The sequence below is a fragment of the Setaria viridis genome, chromosome 2 (assembly GCF_005286985.2).
Source record: "Setaria viridis chromosome 2, Setaria_viridis_v4.0, whole genome shotgun sequence".
Lineage (NCBI taxonomy): Eukaryota > Viridiplantae > Streptophyta > Magnoliopsida > Poales > Poaceae > Setaria > Setaria viridis.
Window position 1 is genome coordinate 34,413,957 of NC_048264.2, and position 20,980 is coordinate 34,434,936.

Sequence of the window (20,980 nt, forward strand, 5' to 3'; positions counted from 1 at the left end):
AGGGGATTGTATTTAACTAGGACGGGAATGCATGGTAGATTAATGATTAATATTATTGGATGGAAGTACAGTCTCAGGACTAAGATCGGAGCCACTCGGCGCAATGACTGTATGCTTGCTGCTTGCACAGCTAGCTAGTAAGTAGTAACGGTGGCTGTCCTTGCTTAGCTGCTGGAATCTGCTGGGTTTCTTGAAAAAGCCATTGCCTTGTACTGTTAGTGAGAGCTAGGTCCCCTGCCTGTGCAAAGCCGAGAGTGTATCAGACTATCAGTTACCATCAGTTGAGTTCTCTGTAAAATACAGGAGCACGCAAGTCATGGAGCCTTATCCAGCTTTTTATCCGAGCAAGTACTGGCCATGTGCGTGCTCGGCGGCAGCGCGCTGCGATGATTTTCCGGAAAGAAATGATTCAATCAGGAGCAGAAGAGAAAAGCAGCGGTAGTACTCGCCCGGCCGGCATCGTGTCTATGGATTGGCGACACAACAAACACGGTTCTTTGGCAGTGGCGTCGTCCTTCGCCTTTTGTCCCTCGGGTCGGTCGTTTTTGTTTCCGGCGACCGGCGCTGAGCCGGTTTGTTGCTTGCCTGCCCGTACAAGTTAGGATCGTGCTCGAGCCAGCAGCAAATCCTTTTAGAACTTGGAGATCCACAGTACGTCGTCGTCCCCCAGTTTAGCGTGAGAACGACTCGAGTGTTATTCGGTGGTGAATTCGGCTACGGTAGGTGGACGCCATGGTACAACACGTCGTACAACGTTAACCTGATGTGCCCCTACTCCTTGACCATGGCTTAATGCGGTTTGCTTTCTCACTGTCACCGTCGAGTCTCGGCTGCCGTCTCGATCGCACGGCGATGGCTTCACGAGCGCCCATGCGCGCGTCGCATTCGGCAAGTGCCCGGGTTTCCTTTCCCATCGGCGTGACGTCGTCTACACCGCCACGGGCAGCCAGCAAGCAAGCAAAGCAAACACCGAATCTTGCGGCCGGATGCCTAGCTGCCGCGGGTACCCGGCCGGCAGCGGCCGCGGCCGCGCGCGCTGGACGCCTTTGCCTCAGCTACAGAGACCCGACGGTGATGGTGCGCACGCGGGGGGGATCCGGATCAACAGAGAGAGCCATCAGGCCAGTGGCGCGCGCGCGGCCGTGGCACGAGGCGGGAGAGGGGCCGGACGGCCGGCTGGGCCGATGCTGGCTAGCTGCTACCGCTGGCCGCTGGCGCCAGCACTGTTGCTGACGCGTACCGGTGACTGCGCGGCGGGGCGCCGGGTCGCTGGCGCACGTGGGCCGCCTCGCCTCCGGGCGCCGTGCCGGGCCCCGGCGCGCTTGGGCGGGGTTGGTCACTGTGTGCCTGTGAACTGAACGGCGCGTGTCGCGCGGGATGGGCCGGCGCAGCGATGGCGCTCCGCCAGTCCGCCTGCTTGCTTGGTGATCTGGTAGTGCTAGGGCTATTGGCCGCGCCGGAGCCTATCCGTCCCGTCCGGATGCGTATTGCGTCGCAGGAGTGGCCAGCTACTGACCTACGGTCCAATATTTGCAGGCGGGTGCGGTCCAACCCCTTGTACGAGCTAGCTGTAGAAAAATACAATCCAGGTGCAGTTCTCTTGGCAAAAAAGTACGTACACGCAAGAGGGATGAGCCAACCTTCGACGTCAGCATGGCTCCGTCGTGCAGGGCTCAACAGTCATGGAAATTCGCGAGGCATGGCATGTGTTGGCGGTGTGATTTTGGATTAAGCGGTGCCACCGCTTCCCGGCCCGTGCCATACGTACAGGCAGAGCGCGATGCGGATCCAGGCGGACAGGCCCGCGGATTGGCCCCGCGCTGTGCATCATGTCGCTCAGCCAGCCCGGCCGGACGGGGAACAGGCGACCAGCGCGTGGGCTGCGTGCGATAGCTGCGCGCCGAGAGGAAGGAGAGGTCGCTTTCGGCTTTGTCTCTCTGTCGCTCGCTCGGGCGCCCCCGTCTGATTGGGCTGGCCCGACGGTGGAGCAGCCCGTGCGGGAGTCCGACCGCGACACTCACTGCTGCCATGCCATGGCCATCCCATCTTGCGTGCCGCCAGCAAGCCCCAACCCGAACTCGCAGAGTCCCGTACGCGTACCCGGCGCAGGTTCGTTCTCCCCGACGCAGCGGCCCGGGAGCGCGAGGCGGCGGTACACCTCGGATTGGACGGCACGGGGGAGAGCCAGTAGCGTACGCACACCAGAAAAAAGCCTGAGCCGCTGCCCGCCGCCGAGGACGAGACGCCTTTCTGGCTCGATTCGACGTGCTTGCCTGCTGCGACACTGCGGCCCTTTTCCCGACGTGATCTTTACTGTTGCCTTCCCATGGGTGCAACAACGGCAGCAAAGCGCTCGAGTGATGTGGCGTGCTCCCCTGCAACCTGCATTGCTGTTGGCATCAAAAGCACCAAGCACGTCCATACTTCTTCACAGATTTTGCGCTGCTTGAAAGAACGGATGTCCACCGTCGCCATCGAATCGTCGGCAGACGAAACATCTAGCGCCCACCTACATTCCCTTCTCTTCACTTTTTTACGCATACCAGTACATGAAAGTATAAAGGCAAATGCGCTATAGATGATGATCTTCCAAGAATTCAGCATGTGCCTGACCAGATGTGCCTACAGGCTACAGAATGCAGAAGTTCGACGCAAAAACAGCTGATGCTACCTCGCTGGCCGAGTCACTGCCCCAAACGCAAGATATGGTTCTATCAGCCTACGAATCACAATTCATCGGTCAGTCACATCTCCTTTTTCTTTGAAACTGTTGGACCCTAAAAGTGACAGGTCTGGGAAAATATGGTTAGACCTGTTTAGACCGGTTTTCCAACCGGTCAGACCAGTTTGGGAAAAGTTCCCAAAGTGCAAATTGGATTTCACCATGACGTAATTCTCGTTGAGATGATAGAAATGTATATATGGAATATCCGATTTGGACTTCGGATGAGAGAGTTATGCCCTCGAGAAGATCAGCACCCCGTGCAAACGCGCCAGACCGACTGACCCCACCGGTCAGACCGGTCAGCTGGTTGGATAAAAGTGCTTCAAATGAATATTGGACTTCACCATTGCGTAGATCTCGTTGAGTAGATCAAGATTCATATATAGAACATCCGATTTGGAGTTCCGATGAGGGAGATACGACTTTTGCAAGATCTGCACCCGGGTAGACCGGTCAGACCGGTTGCCCCGGCTGGTTTGACCGGTATGGCTCTGTGTAATCCGAGTAGGAGTTATAATTTAGCACAGTTTATATTAGAGTTGCGACTCCTACGTGGGGAAGATCTCCCCTCCCTATAAATATGAAGGGATTCGACGATTGAAGGGATAATCCAATCGACAAAAACCAATCTACTATTTTGTATCTTTTCCTTTATTCTTTGCCCAAGCTTTTCCAATCTACTACTTGTTGTTCTTCCTTTGTCTCGACAACGTTTGAAGGCACTCTAGGTGATCTGCCGATCCTAAAGCAACCCTGCGTGCGACTGCCCTGACGGAATCCTTCCCAAGCAAGTGTTCGAAGGTCTACCGCTGGCTTGCCCCACAACCGGTCAGACCGGTCTACGTCGAGGTGCTGCAGCGAGTCCCTCCACACGCCGTACGGTCGTGTGCGTTTGTGTGTTGGAAAAAAAAAAGCGTCAACAGGAACGAAGACAGTCACTCACACGTTGAGAGGTGGAGGACAGGAGGAGGATCGTGATCTGGAAGCTGTGGGTCGACGAGAATACAAATCCTTCGTGTAATTAGTCGTCGGAAACAGAGTACCCAAAGAGAGTTTTGGATGATATTGCATCACCCATCGAAGTTCGAACAAACCCACTAGGCCCTGAGTTACACGGTCCATTATGTTTCTTACCAATTTTGGCCCATTAATAATTACTAGAAAATCTCAAAGGCCCATTTATCATATCTGTCGCAATGTGTTTGGATTGATTTTGGTCCATTTGGGCTTCAACAATGTAAAGGGCCACAAGCGTATGAAGCCAGAAGTGATGTCTGTAGACAAGTTTGCTTGTTATCACCGCGAGAAGGCATCTGTAACTCTGTACCCCGAGTTGATTACTAAAGGGTGGTGGTGTCCTAAAAAAACAAGTGATGTCTGTATAAACCGAAATATAAAGGGTTCTTATCACCGCCAGGTTGCTTGTTATCTTCCGAAATATAAGATCTTATTTACCTTCCACTTTAAGATATAAGATTTCTGCAAGAGCTCGCAACGGAAGGTGCAGATTATGTCTTTCCTCCTATCTTCTACCCGCACGACCTTCTGACGATGTCGTCGCTGCCGCCGCGGCCCGTCTGACTCCGCTCGCGCCGCTCCACCTTGGCAGCTGCTGCCGCCGCGTCATGCGAGCATCGCCTCTCCTGATGAGCCGCCACCCCTTGCGTTGCCGTGCAACCTGTCAGGGTTCGGGTTAGGCTGCTCGGTGGGTCCATGTCCTCAGATATATAAAAAGGATGGCCGGGGATGGTCGTCGGTCTGGCAGTGGGTGGGAGGGATCGTGAGGTGGCGAGGGCACCTCCAGGCGTGATGGTGGTGGAGGGGGAGGGCGGTTGTGCAGAGCAGGAGACGGAGGACGTGATACTCACAATAGTTTGAGATGGCCATAGTTGCAGGCGGCAGCTCTGGTGGCGGTGGAGGATGTGAACTCTGGATGGAGATGAAAAAGAAAAGGAATAATTCCTTACACGCCGCGGGTTAAACTCTAAATCCCTCCTATGCTGCCGTCAATGACTATGGGGTCTCACATGCCATAGATACATCGATGTACACGGATTGTAAATTTTTCTGTAGCAAGAAAGAAAATTCCCTAAACGCTATTTTTTCTGTAGCAAGAAACAAACAAGTGCGGCGGCACGGGACGATAGGGAGGAGGAGGAAGTAGTTTCGTCGTGGGTCTGGTGGACCGTGCGATGTAAACGCTATCCACCTTTCCGTGCGATGTTTAGGAGAGCGTCCTTCCGAGAATCGGAGGCTAGCCAAGTAAAGCCCCAGTTTTTTTACGCAGGAAGCCTCAGCGATTCAGGTACTCGTGGGAACCGAAAGCTTAGGGTACACCCCTCGCTAAACTTTTATCACTTATCACATCGCATGTTTGAATACTAATTAGAAGTATTAAATGTAGTCTAATTACAAAACTAATTGAGTTTAATTAGCGAGGCAAATCTATTAAGACTAATTAATTTATCATTATCAAATGGTTATTGAACATCCGATGTGACTTTGCTAAAGTTTAGCACCACATGTCCAAACCTCAAGAAATGGCACCACTAATGATCCAAGCAGAGTCCTGGACAATAAGATGGAAGCAGAGTCACAGCATGCTCATGCCGAATCAGCAACTCCTTGACGCTTGATCTATACAACAGGAAGCATGACAAAAATGAAAAGGAAACGAAAATGCAATCCGTCATGGCTCGCATAGTGGCATGGCTAATCCAATCCAATCAGGAGCCTCACTTGCACTCCACCCCTGCCTCGGCTGCTCGCCGCGGGGTGCTCTTCCGCCGGCTCCCGTGGTGCCGGAACCCGCTCTGCTTGACGGCCTCGTCCTTCTCCTCCGCCGCCGGGTCGCAGCCTCGCTTCCTCGGTTGCCGACGCCTCCGCTTCTTCCCTCCGTTCTCAGCCGAGCCCTTGCCCGGCACGGCCGGTTTGACGCCGTCACTGTCCTCCATGGGCTCGACCTTGGCACTGTCTTGCTCCTCCTCGTCGGTGTCGTCAGCCTTGAGGTGCTTCTGCGGCCGCCCCCTCCTCTTGTACGCTGGCATCACGGCCTCCTCGTCGCCGCTGGCGGCGTCGGTGTCCTCGCTCTTGGTAGCTTGGGGCGTCGGCCGTTTAACCTTTCCTCCTCTAGGCCTGCCCATCTAGGAATGGAGAAACACCCTCAAACCGCGCCCTCAACCAACAAGGGAGTTGCGAGCTTGTTGCCCTGGTGCCACTACTCGGTCGATCCCACACCTGCAAATAGGCACGGAATAGAAAAGAACTGGTTCAGGCCGTTTTCATTCACACGCATTTTCAATATGTTTTTGAAAAGGTGGGAAGGAAAAACAGTGGGGAAGAGGTAACAGGAAGAATCTGAAGCTAGAAGTGGTTAATAGGAGACAATCAACTATTCTGTGATTATTTGTGATATGCTGTTGAAAATGACATTCAGATATTTTTTTTGAAATAATGACATTCAGATATTGGGGGAGGAAGATTGCAACCATAAATCTATTACTGATGAAGCGATGAACACCGAAGTAGAACCAAGTACAACTGAGACTGTACCATACTACCATCCAATGGAAAAAACCTGAAACAAAGGCAAGAAATGTGTCCGGAGCTAGTCTCACATCGCCTGCATCGACCTCTCCAAGACATTGACCAACACAATAAGCTCCGAGGCACAAGATCGATACGTATACTGAAGAAGAACACAGACATGAGGAGAGCTAGCAAGAACACGCACGGAACTGACCTGCTGTGGGCCCGCGGTATCATGCAGAGAGGCCGGCGATCTGTCGACTTCTCTCTGAATAGAAGCCCGTGATCAAGAGAATCCGTGGATAAGATATTTCTACCTGCATATCATAGCACTACAAAAATCATGAGAGATCTTCAAGGTTGAGCAAACGAAACTAGCAACCAACCGGGGGGCAAGAACAAGGCGAAGCACGGAGGACGCACGCGAAGATGCTGCAGATGGCGACGGATTGTAGAGAGCGGCGACCGGCGAGCGTCCGATCGAGGTTTCGCCCGCCGCAAGACTTCCACGGGCTTATCTGAGCAGAGGAGGAGGCCGGAAGAAGGAAGAGCTGACTGGTCACACTGTTCTGCAGACAGAAAGATAGAGGGGAGGGGACGGAGGATGCTTGGCTTGGCCGCCAGAAATACACTACTCCCTGACCCGTACGAGCACCAACGCGGCGGACGAACGTACCAGGGGCCCCATCGACAAGCGTCACAGTAAAAGCCGTTCCGCGCACTGCTCCCGCTCTTGCCCGCCGGCCGTGGTAACACAGGGCCAAAGGAAACGCGACGGGGACCTGGGAGCTCGATCGGTCGTAACCTGCGACACGCCAATGTGCAATGTCCCCTTGCTGTCTCAGTACGCGCACTGCTCCTCCCCGTACGGAGGGAGGCGACGAGACGAAACGGAGGAGGAAGGAAGCGAGCAGGGCAGCACCCCACTAAACGGCTGGCGAAGAGACACCAGACACGGGAAGGGGAACGGGACCTCCTCCCCCCACCTCTCCGGCACTGCAGCACGGCGGGTGAATAATCAGCCGGCTGGGCTCCGTCGACGGGTTTGAGCCAAAACCGTGTGCCCACGAAACCGGCCGTATCGATCGGCTCGCGGATCGGGGCCACGCGTTCCAATCTGATTGCTCGGACAGGACCGGCCGGGTCTCTGCCTCTGCCTTCTGTTATCCTGTGCGAGACGGGGGCGATGGCGTGTACGTCGCGAGACGGCGGCGGTCCTGTGTGTGGTGCGGCAGGGCTAGCTGCGGCGGGAGCAGCGCCGGCGTTGAGGACGGAGGCCGCCGCCGCCGTGCTGGACGAAGCTTGCAACGCACGACGGCGGGCATCGGTGTTCTGATCGTGTCATGCGTGATGCTACTGTCTTTTGGGCGGCAAATCCCGGCGAGCGACGTACGTCCGACCAAACGCGCGCACTCGGACAAGTCGAGATCTCGTGAAAAGGAAGCCCGGAGGGAGCCGTGGAACGGAAGGCGCCACGCGCGCGGCCGCGGCGGCGGTCGCGTCCGGCACACGAAAAGCCGCGCGCCGGCGGCTTCCCCGTCACTCTACCTGTCCGGTATCCGCCCGTCGCCTACCGCATCATGGAAGCAGCGAAAGTCACAGCTCGCCGTCGGTGTGGTATTCTTTGGTGAGAGGAATTCGTGTGATTTTTTTGCCTTTTCTTATCTCTTTGGTCAGGACTCAGGACACGGTAGCGGGCGGCTGGCGTTGATCGGGAGACAAGGGAGTACGGCGAGTGGGCGCAGCACGGCAGCAGCGGCGTTGGTGGTGTCTGCCGGCCGCGGCCCGCGGGTGCGCGCGCTGGCCGACAGCCTCGTGCCAAGCCCTGCAGCAGCGCTCGTGCCCCGCCTGCCCCGCTCCCGCGCCCCGTTTGCCGGGTTCAGACTTCAGACCCGTGCCCGTCCGTGTTCAAACAGGAGAGGGAGGGAGAACGGGAGACGCCAGCCGGGCAGGCAGACGCGTCGCGCGTGCACAGACGCGCGCGGGGTCAAGGCTCCAATGATCCCCTTGGTCGCCACGACGCGATGCAGGGGAGGAGCAACTCAGGGGAAGCCAGAAGCGTGCTGCCGTGTTGCTGCCTTGATGACCTCTCTTTATTTTATTTTTTCCCTCCCTTTTCTTGACAGAGAGAGAGAGAGAGGCGCCTATTTTTCCTTGTGTTTTTTTATTATTTTGGGATAAAGACGGAACTTAAAATAATGTACATGTTTATTTGATTTCTTTTAGAGGATGCATCGCTAGATTTCTCGTCTGTTTGAATTTTTTCTGGAACGTCGTAGTGCGCTTTGAGCTATAGGCCCATCTTGTATACCGCAGAAAAGCCCATGGACCGGATCGTATACTCAAAATGAGAGAAAGCCCACTTATTGGGTTATCGTTGGTCCGTTGCAGCCAGCAAGTAATAAAAGCCCATCCAGGGAAAGATGTGCGACCAATTTCTTCGGTCAAAATGTCAGTCGGTAACAAACAGTGGATTCCACTGACGAAAAACCTGGAGGTTTCTCCTTTTCAAAAAAAAAAAAACTGGAGGTACTAGCTGACAGCAGTTTCACTTTCACTTTCAGCCAAAGGTAGTATGCCACTCCACACACCCCAAGCCGCTCGTGATGATCTTTCCAACTGATCGCTGTAGGAAACTAGGAATTCATGATTCAGAGATAACGACGGTCACTTCGTCGCGAAGCAAAAGAGAGAAAGACGTAGATGATCACTGCTATGACTATGATCATCCGTGCAGAAACGTGAACTACGAACTATCACCCCTACATACTCGTATTGCAGGGAGGCAGCGGCGTGCCGCACAGGCACTTGTTGTGCGCGTAGCACTCGGCCCCGTGCCCCGACATGAACCTCCCCGCGGGGATCTCGCCGCAGAGTTCGTTGTAGCTGACGTCGAAGTGCTCCAGCCTCACGTCCATGAGCGACTTGGCCACCCTCCCCGTGATCCTGTTGTGGCTCAGGTCCAGGAACCGGAGGTGGTGCGGGAACCTGACCCCCGTCATGTCGAACTCCAGCCCGTTCCACGACAGGTCGATCTTGGCCGCCGGCTTCGTGATGCCGGACAGGAACGGCGACGGGTCGCCGGTGAGCTGGTTGCGCGAGAGGTCGATGGTGTCGATGCCGTCGCCGTAGCCGCTGGGTACCTCCCCCGTGAGCCGGTTGTTGGAGAGGAGCAGGAACCGGAAGCTCCCGTGCAGGAGCCCCGGCGGGATGGCGCCGGTGAGCAGGTTGCCGCTGAGGTCCAGGTACCTGAGGTTGGGTAACGCGGCGAGGGACGCCGGGATGGGCCCCGCGAGCTTGCTGTTGGCGATGGCGAGCGTGCTGAGGTTGGCGGCGCCGGCGAGGAGGGTGGCCGGGACGGGACCGGAGATGGAGGTGCCGTTGATGTCAAGGTCGCGGAGGCGCGTGAGGTTGGCGAAGGACGCCGGGACGGGGCCCGACATGCCCGGGACGGAGACGACCTGGAGGATCTCGAGTGCCGCGAGGTCGCCGAGCGCTGGCGGCACGCGCGCCGAGACGTCGGAGAGGGAGCAGAGGGACAGAGACACGACGCGGCCCGCCGCACCGCAGACCACGGCGGGGTCCCACGCGCAGCAGTTGGCGGCGGAGGGCCGCCACGCGGAGAGCCGGGCCGGGTCGCCCAGCTGCGCCCTGACCCGCAGCAGCGCCGCGCGATCGGCGGGGTGGCAGGCCATCACGGCGTGGGAGGGGGCGGTGTAGCCCGACAGCAGCAGGAGGAGGATGAGCAGGGGAAGCGACATGCGCGGCGACATTGCCTTGGCCTTGATCCGCTCTGCCCGCCGTTGCGCAACCCGTGGCGAGCGTGATATATGGCACTATAGCAGAGCTCGAGCGGAGGCGGCGCTGTGCTGGATTGGAGCAGCTAGCAGCATGCATGGCGCGTGATTTCGCACCAAGATCGTAGCACGTGGCCTTCTCCCTCTCTTGTTCATTGCCATGTGATTGTGTGAAACCGTGCATGGCTGCACAAAAAGATGCCTGAGCGGAGCCGTGAGCACGCACCTGACGACCTGAAGGGTACAGGTAGTTCAAAAGCTTCAACACTTTCTGTTCATGGTCTTCGTACTAACGGAACCCAATAATTGTCGAAACTGGCTTGGGCAGCCGGTGACGAGTACGAGTGGCAGAGGCGCGTGATGAACACGGATGGCAGTGTCTGCGCAGGACTCGGGCACACGGGCCGGACGAACAAGAGACGACGCGGGCCGTGGCAGCGCTGTGGGCTTCTTCTTTCTGTAGGCGCCGCGGCTTACCTACAGGCCCAGAACACCATGGAAATCCTATTTATTTTTCTTACCCACCTTGCACCGTTTGAGATTCGTGCAACACTACGTTGATATTGTATCTGGATAATAATTGGATCGGCAGCCGCACCCCCATGGAGGAGCCAATAGCACATGATGAGGACATGTGTCACGACGTGAGTGGAGGGAGGAGGATGGAAATCTAAGCAAACTCTAATCTTTGAATGATCTTTTTTCTCTTGAATCCTGCATCCAATTTAAAATCCGATTAACCGTGATCTTTGCTGGAATTACTATTACAAAGAAATGAGATGCAATATGATTATGTTTTGTTATATTTTTAAAAATCAACATTTTAGATGAACTATCTCAACATATTTTTAGTAAAAAAAGTAGGTGAATGTCAAAAAAATGTTGGTGAATGCAAAAAAAAAGTTGGTGTGCGTAAATTTTTTTATTGAGCAATAATATTGGTGAGGGTAAAAAAATATTAGTATATAATAAATACCGACAATCCTGCAAGACATTCCATTGTCCTACCTCCCATAAAGAAAAAACACCTCCCATAAAGAAAAAACAGGTGCACTAGTCAATTTATTCTCTCCACTGTTCGTCTTCTCAAAGGAGCAACAACTTAATAGTTACTTGAATTAGGTACCATAACTGCCGGATCAAACATTAGATAGGACTCAACTGACTCTACAGTATTATAAGTGTCTGTTAATTTGCTAGTGGTCTGAGATAGTGGAGTCAGCATGAACGTGCGCGAACGAGTCAAGTTAACTTCATCTTCCAACAATTCTCTAGTCTCGCAGATACTGTTGAAATTAGTACGCACTAAATAGAATCCATCATATACAGCAAGAACAGTAGTATTTGACTCTCTTGTCAGAAAAACCCATCCTCTCGCCCCCTCACAAAGTTAGATGAAGATATCACCAGTGTTATTTTCTTTACGATCCTGGGTGATTCCTGTTCTTGACTATAACATAGTCGCTACAGTACGCATCACCTTCTCCATTTCTCTTGTCCGATACAACCACCACGGATTTTCTAGCTTTATCATGAGCTACTAATGTGTTGGATGCCCATTCATGCGCACCATTTGAATGCATTAGTAATGTCAACCAGTAGGGGAGAAGCTAGAGCTCTTTCTCGACAAATATAAACCACCAAACAGAAGGAGTATGAAAGTTCTGCACAATATTATATTATTAATATGTTTAGCATACAAAATTCAACCTATTGGAAGAGATGTCCCACAGGACAATGCAATCATAAGGGCTTGAGTTCGAGGATAGACGTAATCACGATTCAGAATGTATATCTCTTAAACCAGGGTTTCGAGCAACCGGCAGTACAAGTCCACAACTAGTTGACTTACCACCACGTTATCAATGCATTTCCATTATTTTTAGGCATCAAGGGTCTCGACTAATCCCATGATATTTGCCTCTGATTGCAACTATGCCGAATATCATTTTGTTTAAAAGAAATTGATTACAATGGAAAGCACTAGAGGAAACATGAAAGGATTATCGATGTAACATAAAAATCATGACATCATATACTCGTGCTAATACAAATGAAGGCACTTAAACACATATAATCTTGAAGTGATGCGTGCAAACATTAAGCTGTTTGAAAATTCTAGGCAAACAGATATATCACATCAATGGAAATTAAAACCAGTTTGCGGAAATTAAAAGAAATTGTATATTTCCCAGGCTGAACGATTTGACAAAGTTTTTTTTATAGGATAAAACAGAACTGACAAATGACAATTGCAAATCAGACATGCGGGAGAGGGAGAGGGGTGGATGGTGACCGGCGAGATATAGCCGAAGCAGCGGGAGTCTCCTCTCCGATCCGACAGATGCAGGTTGTCTTCGCCCTCGGTCCTGCCTTGCACCGAGAATCCTATCAAAATAAAGAACACAAGACATGGTTAGGGTTCGAGGGAAAGGTTGGGTGGAGCTGAATGCGAGCGGGAGAGGGGGGAGGAGAGGGAGAGAGTCATGGATGGTCACTGGCTAGGTGCGGTGGAAGTAGCGGGAGTCGGCGTCATCGTGAAGAGGGGAATCACGTGAGGGGTAGGGCAAGGCGGCGCGAAAATCATAGCAGGAACGCCCGGCTATGAGAGAGAGAGAGAGTAACTTCTGTTGGACCATGAATTCACTCCCATCTCTGAATGTTGGACCATGTACCTACGTATGTCAATTTCATCCTTGGTTTTGTACCACTACTTTACATTTGTGTACATGCACGATTGATCTGTCAATGTTCAGCAGAGGAGAAGGGGACGACAACGGACAACAATATCCAGTGCTACTAGGGGCTGCCATGCTATGAGCAAATCGCATCCACCGGGATCAGTACAGGATGGACAGGATCTGGGCTAGGCAGGGGCATCGAGTTAGGCTAGTACAGAAACCTCCCCACAGGCCATGGGGCCATCCCAGCCTTTCACCTAGGCAAGAAGCCCGTGCGGAAATCGGTCATGGGCCAGATTACCCTATCGTTTTGAACATGAGATGGAGGTGCCAGACTTGAAATCCTATGCATCTTCGGGATGGTGGGAATGCTAGATAACTTTCACTTTAAGATTCATCTTAGCAGTTAATTTCGACAGCTGCTGAGCCTTCTCCTCCACCTATCATCAACATGCGGTGCAGATACTCTTGCTTGTCGTCACACTGCCGCCGCTCCTTCCGACTGTCATTCCACTGCTTTGCATTCAGGCAAACAAAGTTCGACGAGATCAGAGCTATTCCTACGAGGTTCAGGTTACAGGTTGGGGTTTGGGTTAGGGTTTGTTATTTGGGAGGTTTAGGTGTGTCGGGATTAAAATCATGGCTTGGGGAGGCCGCCAGCTAGGCGGTGGTGGCGGTGTGGGGGTGGGACGTCGGGGCGGTGAGGGTGCCGCCCGCCGCGGTGGTGGTGTAGTCCGGTTGGGAAGGGTTGGAGGGGGCATCATGTTCTCTTGAGTCTAGGGGAGGTGCTGGTTGTGGCCGGTGGCTCCGGCGACGGCGGCGACGTCGAATCCGGGTGGGACAGTGAATGAGGCGGGGGCTTGTGGCCGAAGATGAACGAGGAAGGAGTGGGACTTTGCTCTGCCTATGGAGAAAAGCAGCATCAAGACGAAGAAGAAAGGTCCACCCTCCGTCGTGGCCCTGATGGGCTATGTGAGGTAAAGATTCACACCTTCTGTGCGATGTATAGGAGCGCCCGCGCCAGACCAGATCCACACGTTTTTTTCCCCTCAGGCACGTACATAGGCATTAGCGGTGGGTAGCTGTTGACACTCATTATTGACACTTTTTGTGCTATTTAACTAGTGTTTTCATGCTTATTCTTATACTAACCCGCCACTTGGCACCTAAAATAACCCTATTTTTGCATATGTGTTGTATTTTGGCAGAAAATACGACATAATCAAGGAGGTTTGTATAAAGATCTTAATGCATATTTGGACATGGGTCATCAAGGGAAGCTAACACGAGGAAGGAGAGAACCAGAAGGACCAGGAAGGGCCCAGGCCAATCGGCCTGGGACCCTCTGGGCCGATCTGCCTGGCCCATTCAAGGATCCGGTTGACCTTCAATTTCTTCAGCATGAATTCTATGATGATCTCTAGAAATTTTTTCACCGACATTGATCCAGAGCCACTGCCTATTGGAGACTATAAATACCCCTCATGGACTTCAAGGAAGAAGAGTTGGAGAGGAGGAAATCACCACGCAAACACCATCCACTACCGCTACAAGTAGGAAAAACGGAGAGAAGATTGGATCCAAAGGAGGCCATGTGAAGAGGAGCACTAGGGGAGGAGGAAACCCCCTGAGCCGATCGGCTCAGAGGTGCCCGGGCCGATCAGTCTGGGTCTTCCCTACCCCCGTTCGTCATCATCTTCGGTCTAGTTGATCTACATGGCGTCTTTACCCCAAAATTCGTCAACATGTGTAAAATCATGGGGTAATACCTCTGTTTGTCCTCGGGGTTGTATGGAGATCTTGATTTGTAATCGCCAAACCTTTGGTTGAGATCTATTTGGTTATCAATCTTATCTTGATGATGCTCTTTCATGAAAAGGTTGGCCAACACTACTTTGGGTTGCTTATTTACTTACCTAGAATGATCATCTTGATGTGTTCTTATGTTTTGATAGTTGAGTATCCCTATGTAGTGACATTATTCTGGGTGGGAAAGTATTGGGTATGGTTCACAACCACTCACGATAACACCTAGATCTAATTCGTTCATGCATGACGATTGCATCTACAAGTGATTCTAGATCACTAGGATAAGCGTTTAATCTATCTTGTTCACAACCTTTACTCTCTATTCATCTTAATCTAGATTGCTTAGTTCTTTTGTTAGCATAATCATATCCTATTCAAAGAACTTTCGGTTACATCAATTAGTGCTTAGTTAAGCGTGCAAATCCCTTGTTCCGTGGATTGATAAACCTTGGGGGAATCTTTAAGGGAAAAGCTACAACCGATCCGTGCACTTGCGATTCATAATTTAGTGTGCTAACTGCTGTCAACAAGCTTTTCTAGCGCCATTGCCGGGGAACAAGTCAGTTTTGCTACATTTAACTTCGCATTAATTTTTGTTAACCTCTAATACCTAACTTTTTCTCTAGAAAAGAAAATCTTTGTTTTTGGTTTTAGTGTCTAGATGGATTTGATCAATCACTACAAGGAGGAAGGAGAAAAGTCGCTGAGGGACTATGCAATTCCATTAACCAATCAATTCGACATGCAGAAATCCAATTCAGGGCTTGCAACTAAGGAGTACGATCCGAATAAAGGAATAATCGACATGGTTAAGAGCAGTCCTTTCCAAGGAGTAGAGATTGATAATCCAAACAGACACATTGAGCGATTCACAACGCTTTGCAACACGCTACAACAAGAAAGAATTCCACCAGCTTGGTTTAGGTGGAATGTGTTCCCGTTTTCAGTTGCAGGTAAAGCAAAACGATGGTATGCAGAAGCTTTTTTTGATGCGAAGGGGAATTGGGAGATGTTAATGAGAAAGTTATGTGGGAGATTTTTCTCTGTGAGCAAAGTTCAAAATGTTCGGAAGGAAGTGATCATGTTCGTGTAAGAAGAAGATGAAGGAATAGATCAAGCTTGGAATATATTTAATAGACTACTTGAACAAGGACCTAAGCTTGTATTCTCAGGATGTTGCATACATTCTATTTTTCACTAACTCAAAAATACCGGAAGTTTGTTCACATGTGCACAGAAGGAGATCTAATGGAGAAAACACTTAAGGAGGCCGCTCAATTGTTACAGAAGATCAGGAAAGAAGCAGCCATAAATAGAGAATGGGATAGTTATCAACCTGGAGCGCAGGAGGAAGAAAATCAAGAACATAAGCTTGCTGGGATTTTCATAAAAGAACTCCATGATGATGCAAAAGAAGAACTTGTGGTGCAAAAAGAAGAAGAACCGACACACATAAAAGAGGAACCTACTCGGTGCGTCAAATATGACAAACAAGAAACATCAGAAGCTCGAAGCGTGGCGAATGCAAAGCCCTTGCGGGAGTTTGAACAAATGGATTGTATTCCTATTGACTTCAGTGAAATATTTGATAAGCATAGACCATATCCAAATAAAAAAGGCTAGGCTAGAGCTATTGAAATAGATTTTCCACCGGAGAGAAACACTGGCTATGTGCTTGATAAGGAGATAACTGGAGAGATAATTCAAAAACTCTGAATAAGAAGTAGACCCATACTATGTCACCGAACTGAAGAGAATCATGGGAGTGAAGCTGGAGACCTCACCATTTGCTAGACTGGGAAAAGTATACACGATTGGGGCTGATCAAGATTAAGGAGAATCTTTGCTTACACGACATATCAATTGCATGATTAATAGGAAGATCATATACAAAGCGCTTTGCGACATCAGAGCACATGTAAGTGTTATGTCTTCGAAACTTTGTCATGAGCTTTATAGTAAAACTTTACAGCTTGCTCCAACCCCGGTAAATTTAATCATAGGAGATGGTAGAACAATCAAACCTCTAGGTGTGCTTAGAAATCTAGATGTTGCTATCTCGTGAAAACTAATACCAACCGACTTCTTTGTTATTGATGGTTGCCATGAGGAACATGATGATATTATCCATGGTAGACCTTTACTTGAGTTGGTTAATGCTGTGCTTGATGCTGGGAAGGGCAAAGTAACAATTAATTTTGATGGTGCCAACTACACTTATAATTTTCTACCTGCTTCTTGACAAATCTTGCCTCTACTTCCTGATAACGAGGAAGTAGAAAGTGTATGTTTTGCTAAAACTTTTAGGGATTCTCTACTAAGAGCGATGGAAAACAACAAGGATGGTTAGGATAATGAACTGGGAGAAGCAACTGAAGCATTATCACCGCAATGTGGAACTTTAGAAAAAAAATTGAAGACATTGGAGATTTAGAGTAGCAAGAGCCTGAAGCACCAAATGTTGAGTAGAAACCATTACTCAAGGGATTAAAATATGAATATTTAGGGAACAATAAGATGTATCCAGTCATTGTTAGCGACGAGTTGAGCAAGCAAGAAACTGAGAAGCTGCTGAATTTTTATTAAGAAAGCATCAAAAAGTGATTGAATATACGATCAAAGAATTGAAAGGAATCAGTCCAGCCTTCTACACTCATCGTATACAATTAAAAGATCAATACAAACTAGTTATGGAGAAGTAGAGAAGATTGAGCCATGTTATGCGTGATGTAGTAAAGAAGGAGGTGATCAAATTGCTTAATGATGGAATAATCTATCCAGTACCACGTAGTGAATGGGTGAGCCTAGTGCATTGCATGCCAAATAAAGAAGGATTAACCGTTGTGACAAATGATAAGAATGAGCTAATTCCCCAGAGGACAGTGACAGGATGGAGGATGTGTATTGACTATCGGAAGTTGAACAAGGCAACTAGGAAGGATCACTTCCCTTTACCTTTCATTGATGAAATGTTTGAAAGGTTAGTAAAACATTCTCACTTTTACTATCTTGATGGATATTTCAGGTTCTTTCAAATTCCTATACATCCGTATGATCAAAATAAGATCATGTTCACCTGTCTCTATGGAACTTTCGCTTATAGAAGAATACCTTTTGGTCTATACAATGAGCCGGCATCATTTCAACGCTGCATGATGGCTATATTCTCGGATTTTATTGAAAACATTATGGATGTATTTATGGATGACTTCTCTGTACATGGCACTAGTTTTGATAATTGCTTGGAGAATCTTGATAAAGTTCGTAACGATGTGGAGAAGTTGATATAGTCCTAAACTAGGAGAAGTGCCACTTTAGGGTGAAGCAAGGAATAGTGCTAGTGCATGTCATCTTAGAAAGGGGGATACAAGTTGATAAAACGAAGATTGAAACTGTGGAAAAGTTACCTCCTCCAACAGATATCAAGTCATTGAGAAGCTTTCTCGAACACGTCGGATTCTACAGAAGATTTATTTAGGATTTCTTGAAGATAACAAAACCATTAACACAACTTCCGCAGAAAGACGTGAGCTTTAAATTTAATGAAGACTGCCTCCATACTTTCGGAACTTTAAATCAATCACTTATCAGCGCACCCATCATTCAACCTTCGGATTGGAATCTACCTTTTGAGATAATGTGTGATGTGAGTGATTACCCTGTTGGAGCAGCCCTTGGACAAAGAAAAGAAGGAAAGGTACACGTAATTTACTATGCTAGCAAGACTTTAAATGAGGCTCAAATGAATTATGCAACTACAAAGAAGGAATCGCTTGATGTAGTATTTGCTTTTGAAAAATTCAGATAATATATTGTGAATTCTAAAGTGATTGTGTACACCGACCATGCTGCAATTAAATATCTTTTATCCAAGAAAGATGCTAAACCATATCTGATTCGTTGGATATGGTTACTACAAGAGTTTGATATGGAAATTAGAGATAAAAAGGGGTTAGAAAATGTGGTAGCTGACCACTTATCAAGGATGTACCAATAAAATGATGGGAAGGAGCTGATTGAAGACCGAATGAGAGATAACCATTTATACATAATACTTGACAAGGATGATTGGATGCATGACATCATAAGAGCAATCAAAAGGGCGCCTTTGTATCACTTGGATAGTAATGAAAAGAAGAAAAGTTATTGCTGAAAGTAAGAAATGCTATTGGTCTACTCCTTTTCTATATAGGTATGGAGTAGACGAAGTGTTGAGAAGATGCATTCCTAGAGAAGAAAGAGACGTGATGCTTAGAAAATATCATTCATCAGAATATGGAGCACATTATGCACACTTCAGAACTCAAGCAAAAGTATGGGCAAGTGGATTTTATTGGCCAGAGATGCATGAAGATGCAAAGAGGTTCATTGCTACTTGCTGAGAATGCCAAAGAACAAGAAATATTTCATCTAGAAATTCTATGCCTTTGAACTGTAATTTGCAAGTAGATCTATTTGATGTTTAGGGTATAGATTTTATGGGACCATTCTTAAATTCACATGGCTATGAGCACATCTTGATTTTGGTTGATTATGTGTCTAAATGAGTGGAAGCTATCCCATGTCGTAAGGCATCAATGGAGGAATCAATTCACATGATCAAGATGATGATATTTTTTCTAGGTATGGAGTGCCCAGAATATTGATAAGCAATGGAGAATCGCATTTCACAGGAAAAGATTTTAGTAAATGTTTGAAGAAATTGGGGATTGAACATAGAGTGTCTACAACTTATCATCCTCAAACAAATGGCCAAGCAGAAACTTCGAACAAGCATCTCAAAGATATATTGAAAAAGACCGTAGTCAAAGGAGGGAAGGATTGGTTAAAGAAACTAGATGGAGTATTATGGCCATATAGGATAGCTCATAAAACATCTATAGGTATGGCCTCATACCAATTCGTCTATGGAAACATATGTCATCTTCCCATTGAACTTGAACATAGAGCTTATTGGGCCATAAAAGAGATGAATCTTGATGTTGATGCTGCAAGAGTAAAAAGAAGGATCCAAATAAGTGAATTGGAAGAGATGAGGCTTAAAGCTTACCATAGTGCAAGCATTTATAAGGAAAGAATCAAGAGATGGTTCGATAAAAGGCTTCACAAGAAGGAATTCAAAGAAGGGGATAGAGTGTTATTGTTCAACTCCAGATTTACTCTCTTCGGTAAAGGAAAAATGATGAGCAAGTGGGACGAACCATACGTGGTTCATTCTGTATCACCTACCGAAGCAGTAGCAATCATGGATGTCAAAGGAGATCAATATATTATGAATGGACAACGACTAAAGGTAGTTTTGGAACCTAATGTCGTGCCTATCAATTATGTTGACGTTTATACCATGGAGGAAGAACGGCCACGACAAGCCTGACGAAACTAAAACAGGTACTTATACATAATCTATCTTAAATTATGTTATTTTCTTTTGAATTTTATGTGAGACTCAAAAAATTAGATATATTTTTAAACGTACGCGATGCCACGAAAATTTGGAAGGTAGAGGGGCTAAAAACCCCCAGGCCGATCGGCCTAGGAGGTTTTCACCTCCGATTCGGTTCCCCCTTTCCCATCTTCAGTAACAACGGAATATGGAAGTGAATTTTGGCGGGAAGGGGCAAGGAAGTTTTTGGAAATGTGTGGATCCTTGACCAAGTCTTCAAGAGTATATAATGAGGCCAATTGGAGCTCGAGTTTCGTATCTATACAAGCAATTTAGATCCACCAAATAAGAAAAAAAGTGCAATGGCGACATCCATGACCAGGAGCTCGGGAGATGAGAGGGGGCAGCAGCCGGCGAAGGAGGAGACTAGGCCGATCGGCCTAACCTCCCCAAGCCGATCGGCACTGCCCCCTCCCTTGGCCGCCGCCTTCACCTTTCACGTGAAAGCCAAGAGGTGTGAGTGGGGTCCCAAAACTCTGCCAAGGACTGCTCATGACGCTCGCATCAGTGTTGGAGGCAATGTGCCATATGGAAAGCTTGCGGATCGCAAGTTGACCATCCTCTTGAGCGAAGATGAAGCGCCCAAGAAGAAGGAGGAGGTTGTCATCACCCCCCCAAGGCGTTCAGCAAGACTCCTCGGGGTAAAGCGCAAGATCGACATAGAGAAGACGCTCGAGTACACGCCGACTGACTATGGAGGTGATAGCGATTGGGAGGATGATAGGAGCCCCGGATCGTGGGGTGTTGCAGGTGATGACGAAAAAGATGCCAACACGTACTGGGATTAGGCTGACGAGATGAAGAAAACCAAGGAGCAACATGACCGTCATCAAGACAAGCGCAAAGAAAAGGATCTAGAAGATTATAGGCCAGAACTGGAGAAGCATGATCGTATGTGTTGCACAGCTTGCAGGAAGAACATCCACTGCCTTTTCGACGCCGTTGATGACATCATGCAAGCCTTGCAAGCTCTGGAAGGCAGAAGATAATGATCGCC

At 49.0% G+C, this 20,980-nt stretch overlaps 2 protein-coding genes across 11 annotated transcripts; both read right to left on the reverse strand.

Moving 5' to 3' along the window:
• Positions 1 to 5,173: 5,173 nt before the first annotated feature.
• Positions 5,174 to 7,604, reverse strand: LOC117846103 (uncharacterized). Of its 10 annotated transcripts, none has more exons than XM_034727206.2 (3): positions 6,677 to 7,427; positions 6,214 to 6,570; positions 5,174 to 5,962 (listed from the first exon to the last, which is right to left on the reverse strand). In XM_034727206.2, the coding sequence occupies exon 3, from the start codon at positions 5,866 to 5,868 to the stop codon at positions 5,461 to 5,463; it is 408 nt and encodes a 135-aa protein (XP_034583097.1). In that variant the 5' UTR covers positions 5,869 to 5,962; positions 6,214 to 6,570; positions 6,677 to 7,427; the 3' UTR covers positions 5,174 to 5,460. The 10 variants fall into 10 exon arrangements, 8 of the variants coding, with proteins under 8 accessions (XP_034583097.1, XP_034583095.1, XP_034583096.1 ...); XM_034727204.2 differs by having other exon boundaries at positions 5,174 to 6,347; positions 6,468 to 6,570; positions 6,677 to 7,426; XM_034727205.2 differs by having other exon boundaries at positions 5,174 to 6,357; positions 6,468 to 6,570; positions 6,677 to 7,426.
• A 1,080-nt stretch (positions 7,605 to 8,684) lies between these two features.
• On the reverse strand, positions 8,685 to 10,342 carry LOC117846309 (polygalacturonase inhibitor 1). Its single transcript, XM_034727452.2, has one exon. The coding sequence runs from the start codon at positions 10,024 to 10,026 to the stop codon at positions 9,016 to 9,018; it is 1,011 nt and encodes a 336-aa protein (XP_034583343.1). The 5' UTR covers positions 10,027 to 10,342; the 3' UTR covers positions 8,685 to 9,015.
• Between the last annotated feature and the right edge of the window lie 10,638 nt (positions 10,343 to 20,980).

What these genes read in the sequence shown, in the direction of transcription:
- LOC117846309 (XM_034727452.2), bottom strand. Translation starts at nt 10,026, where the DNA reads ATGTCGCCGCGCATGTCGCTTCCCCTGCTCATCCTCCTCCTGCTGCTG.
- LOC117846103 (XM_034727206.2), bottom strand. Translation starts at nt 5,868, where the DNA reads ATGGGCAGGCCTAGAGGAGGAAAGGTTAAACGGCCGACGCCCCAAGCT.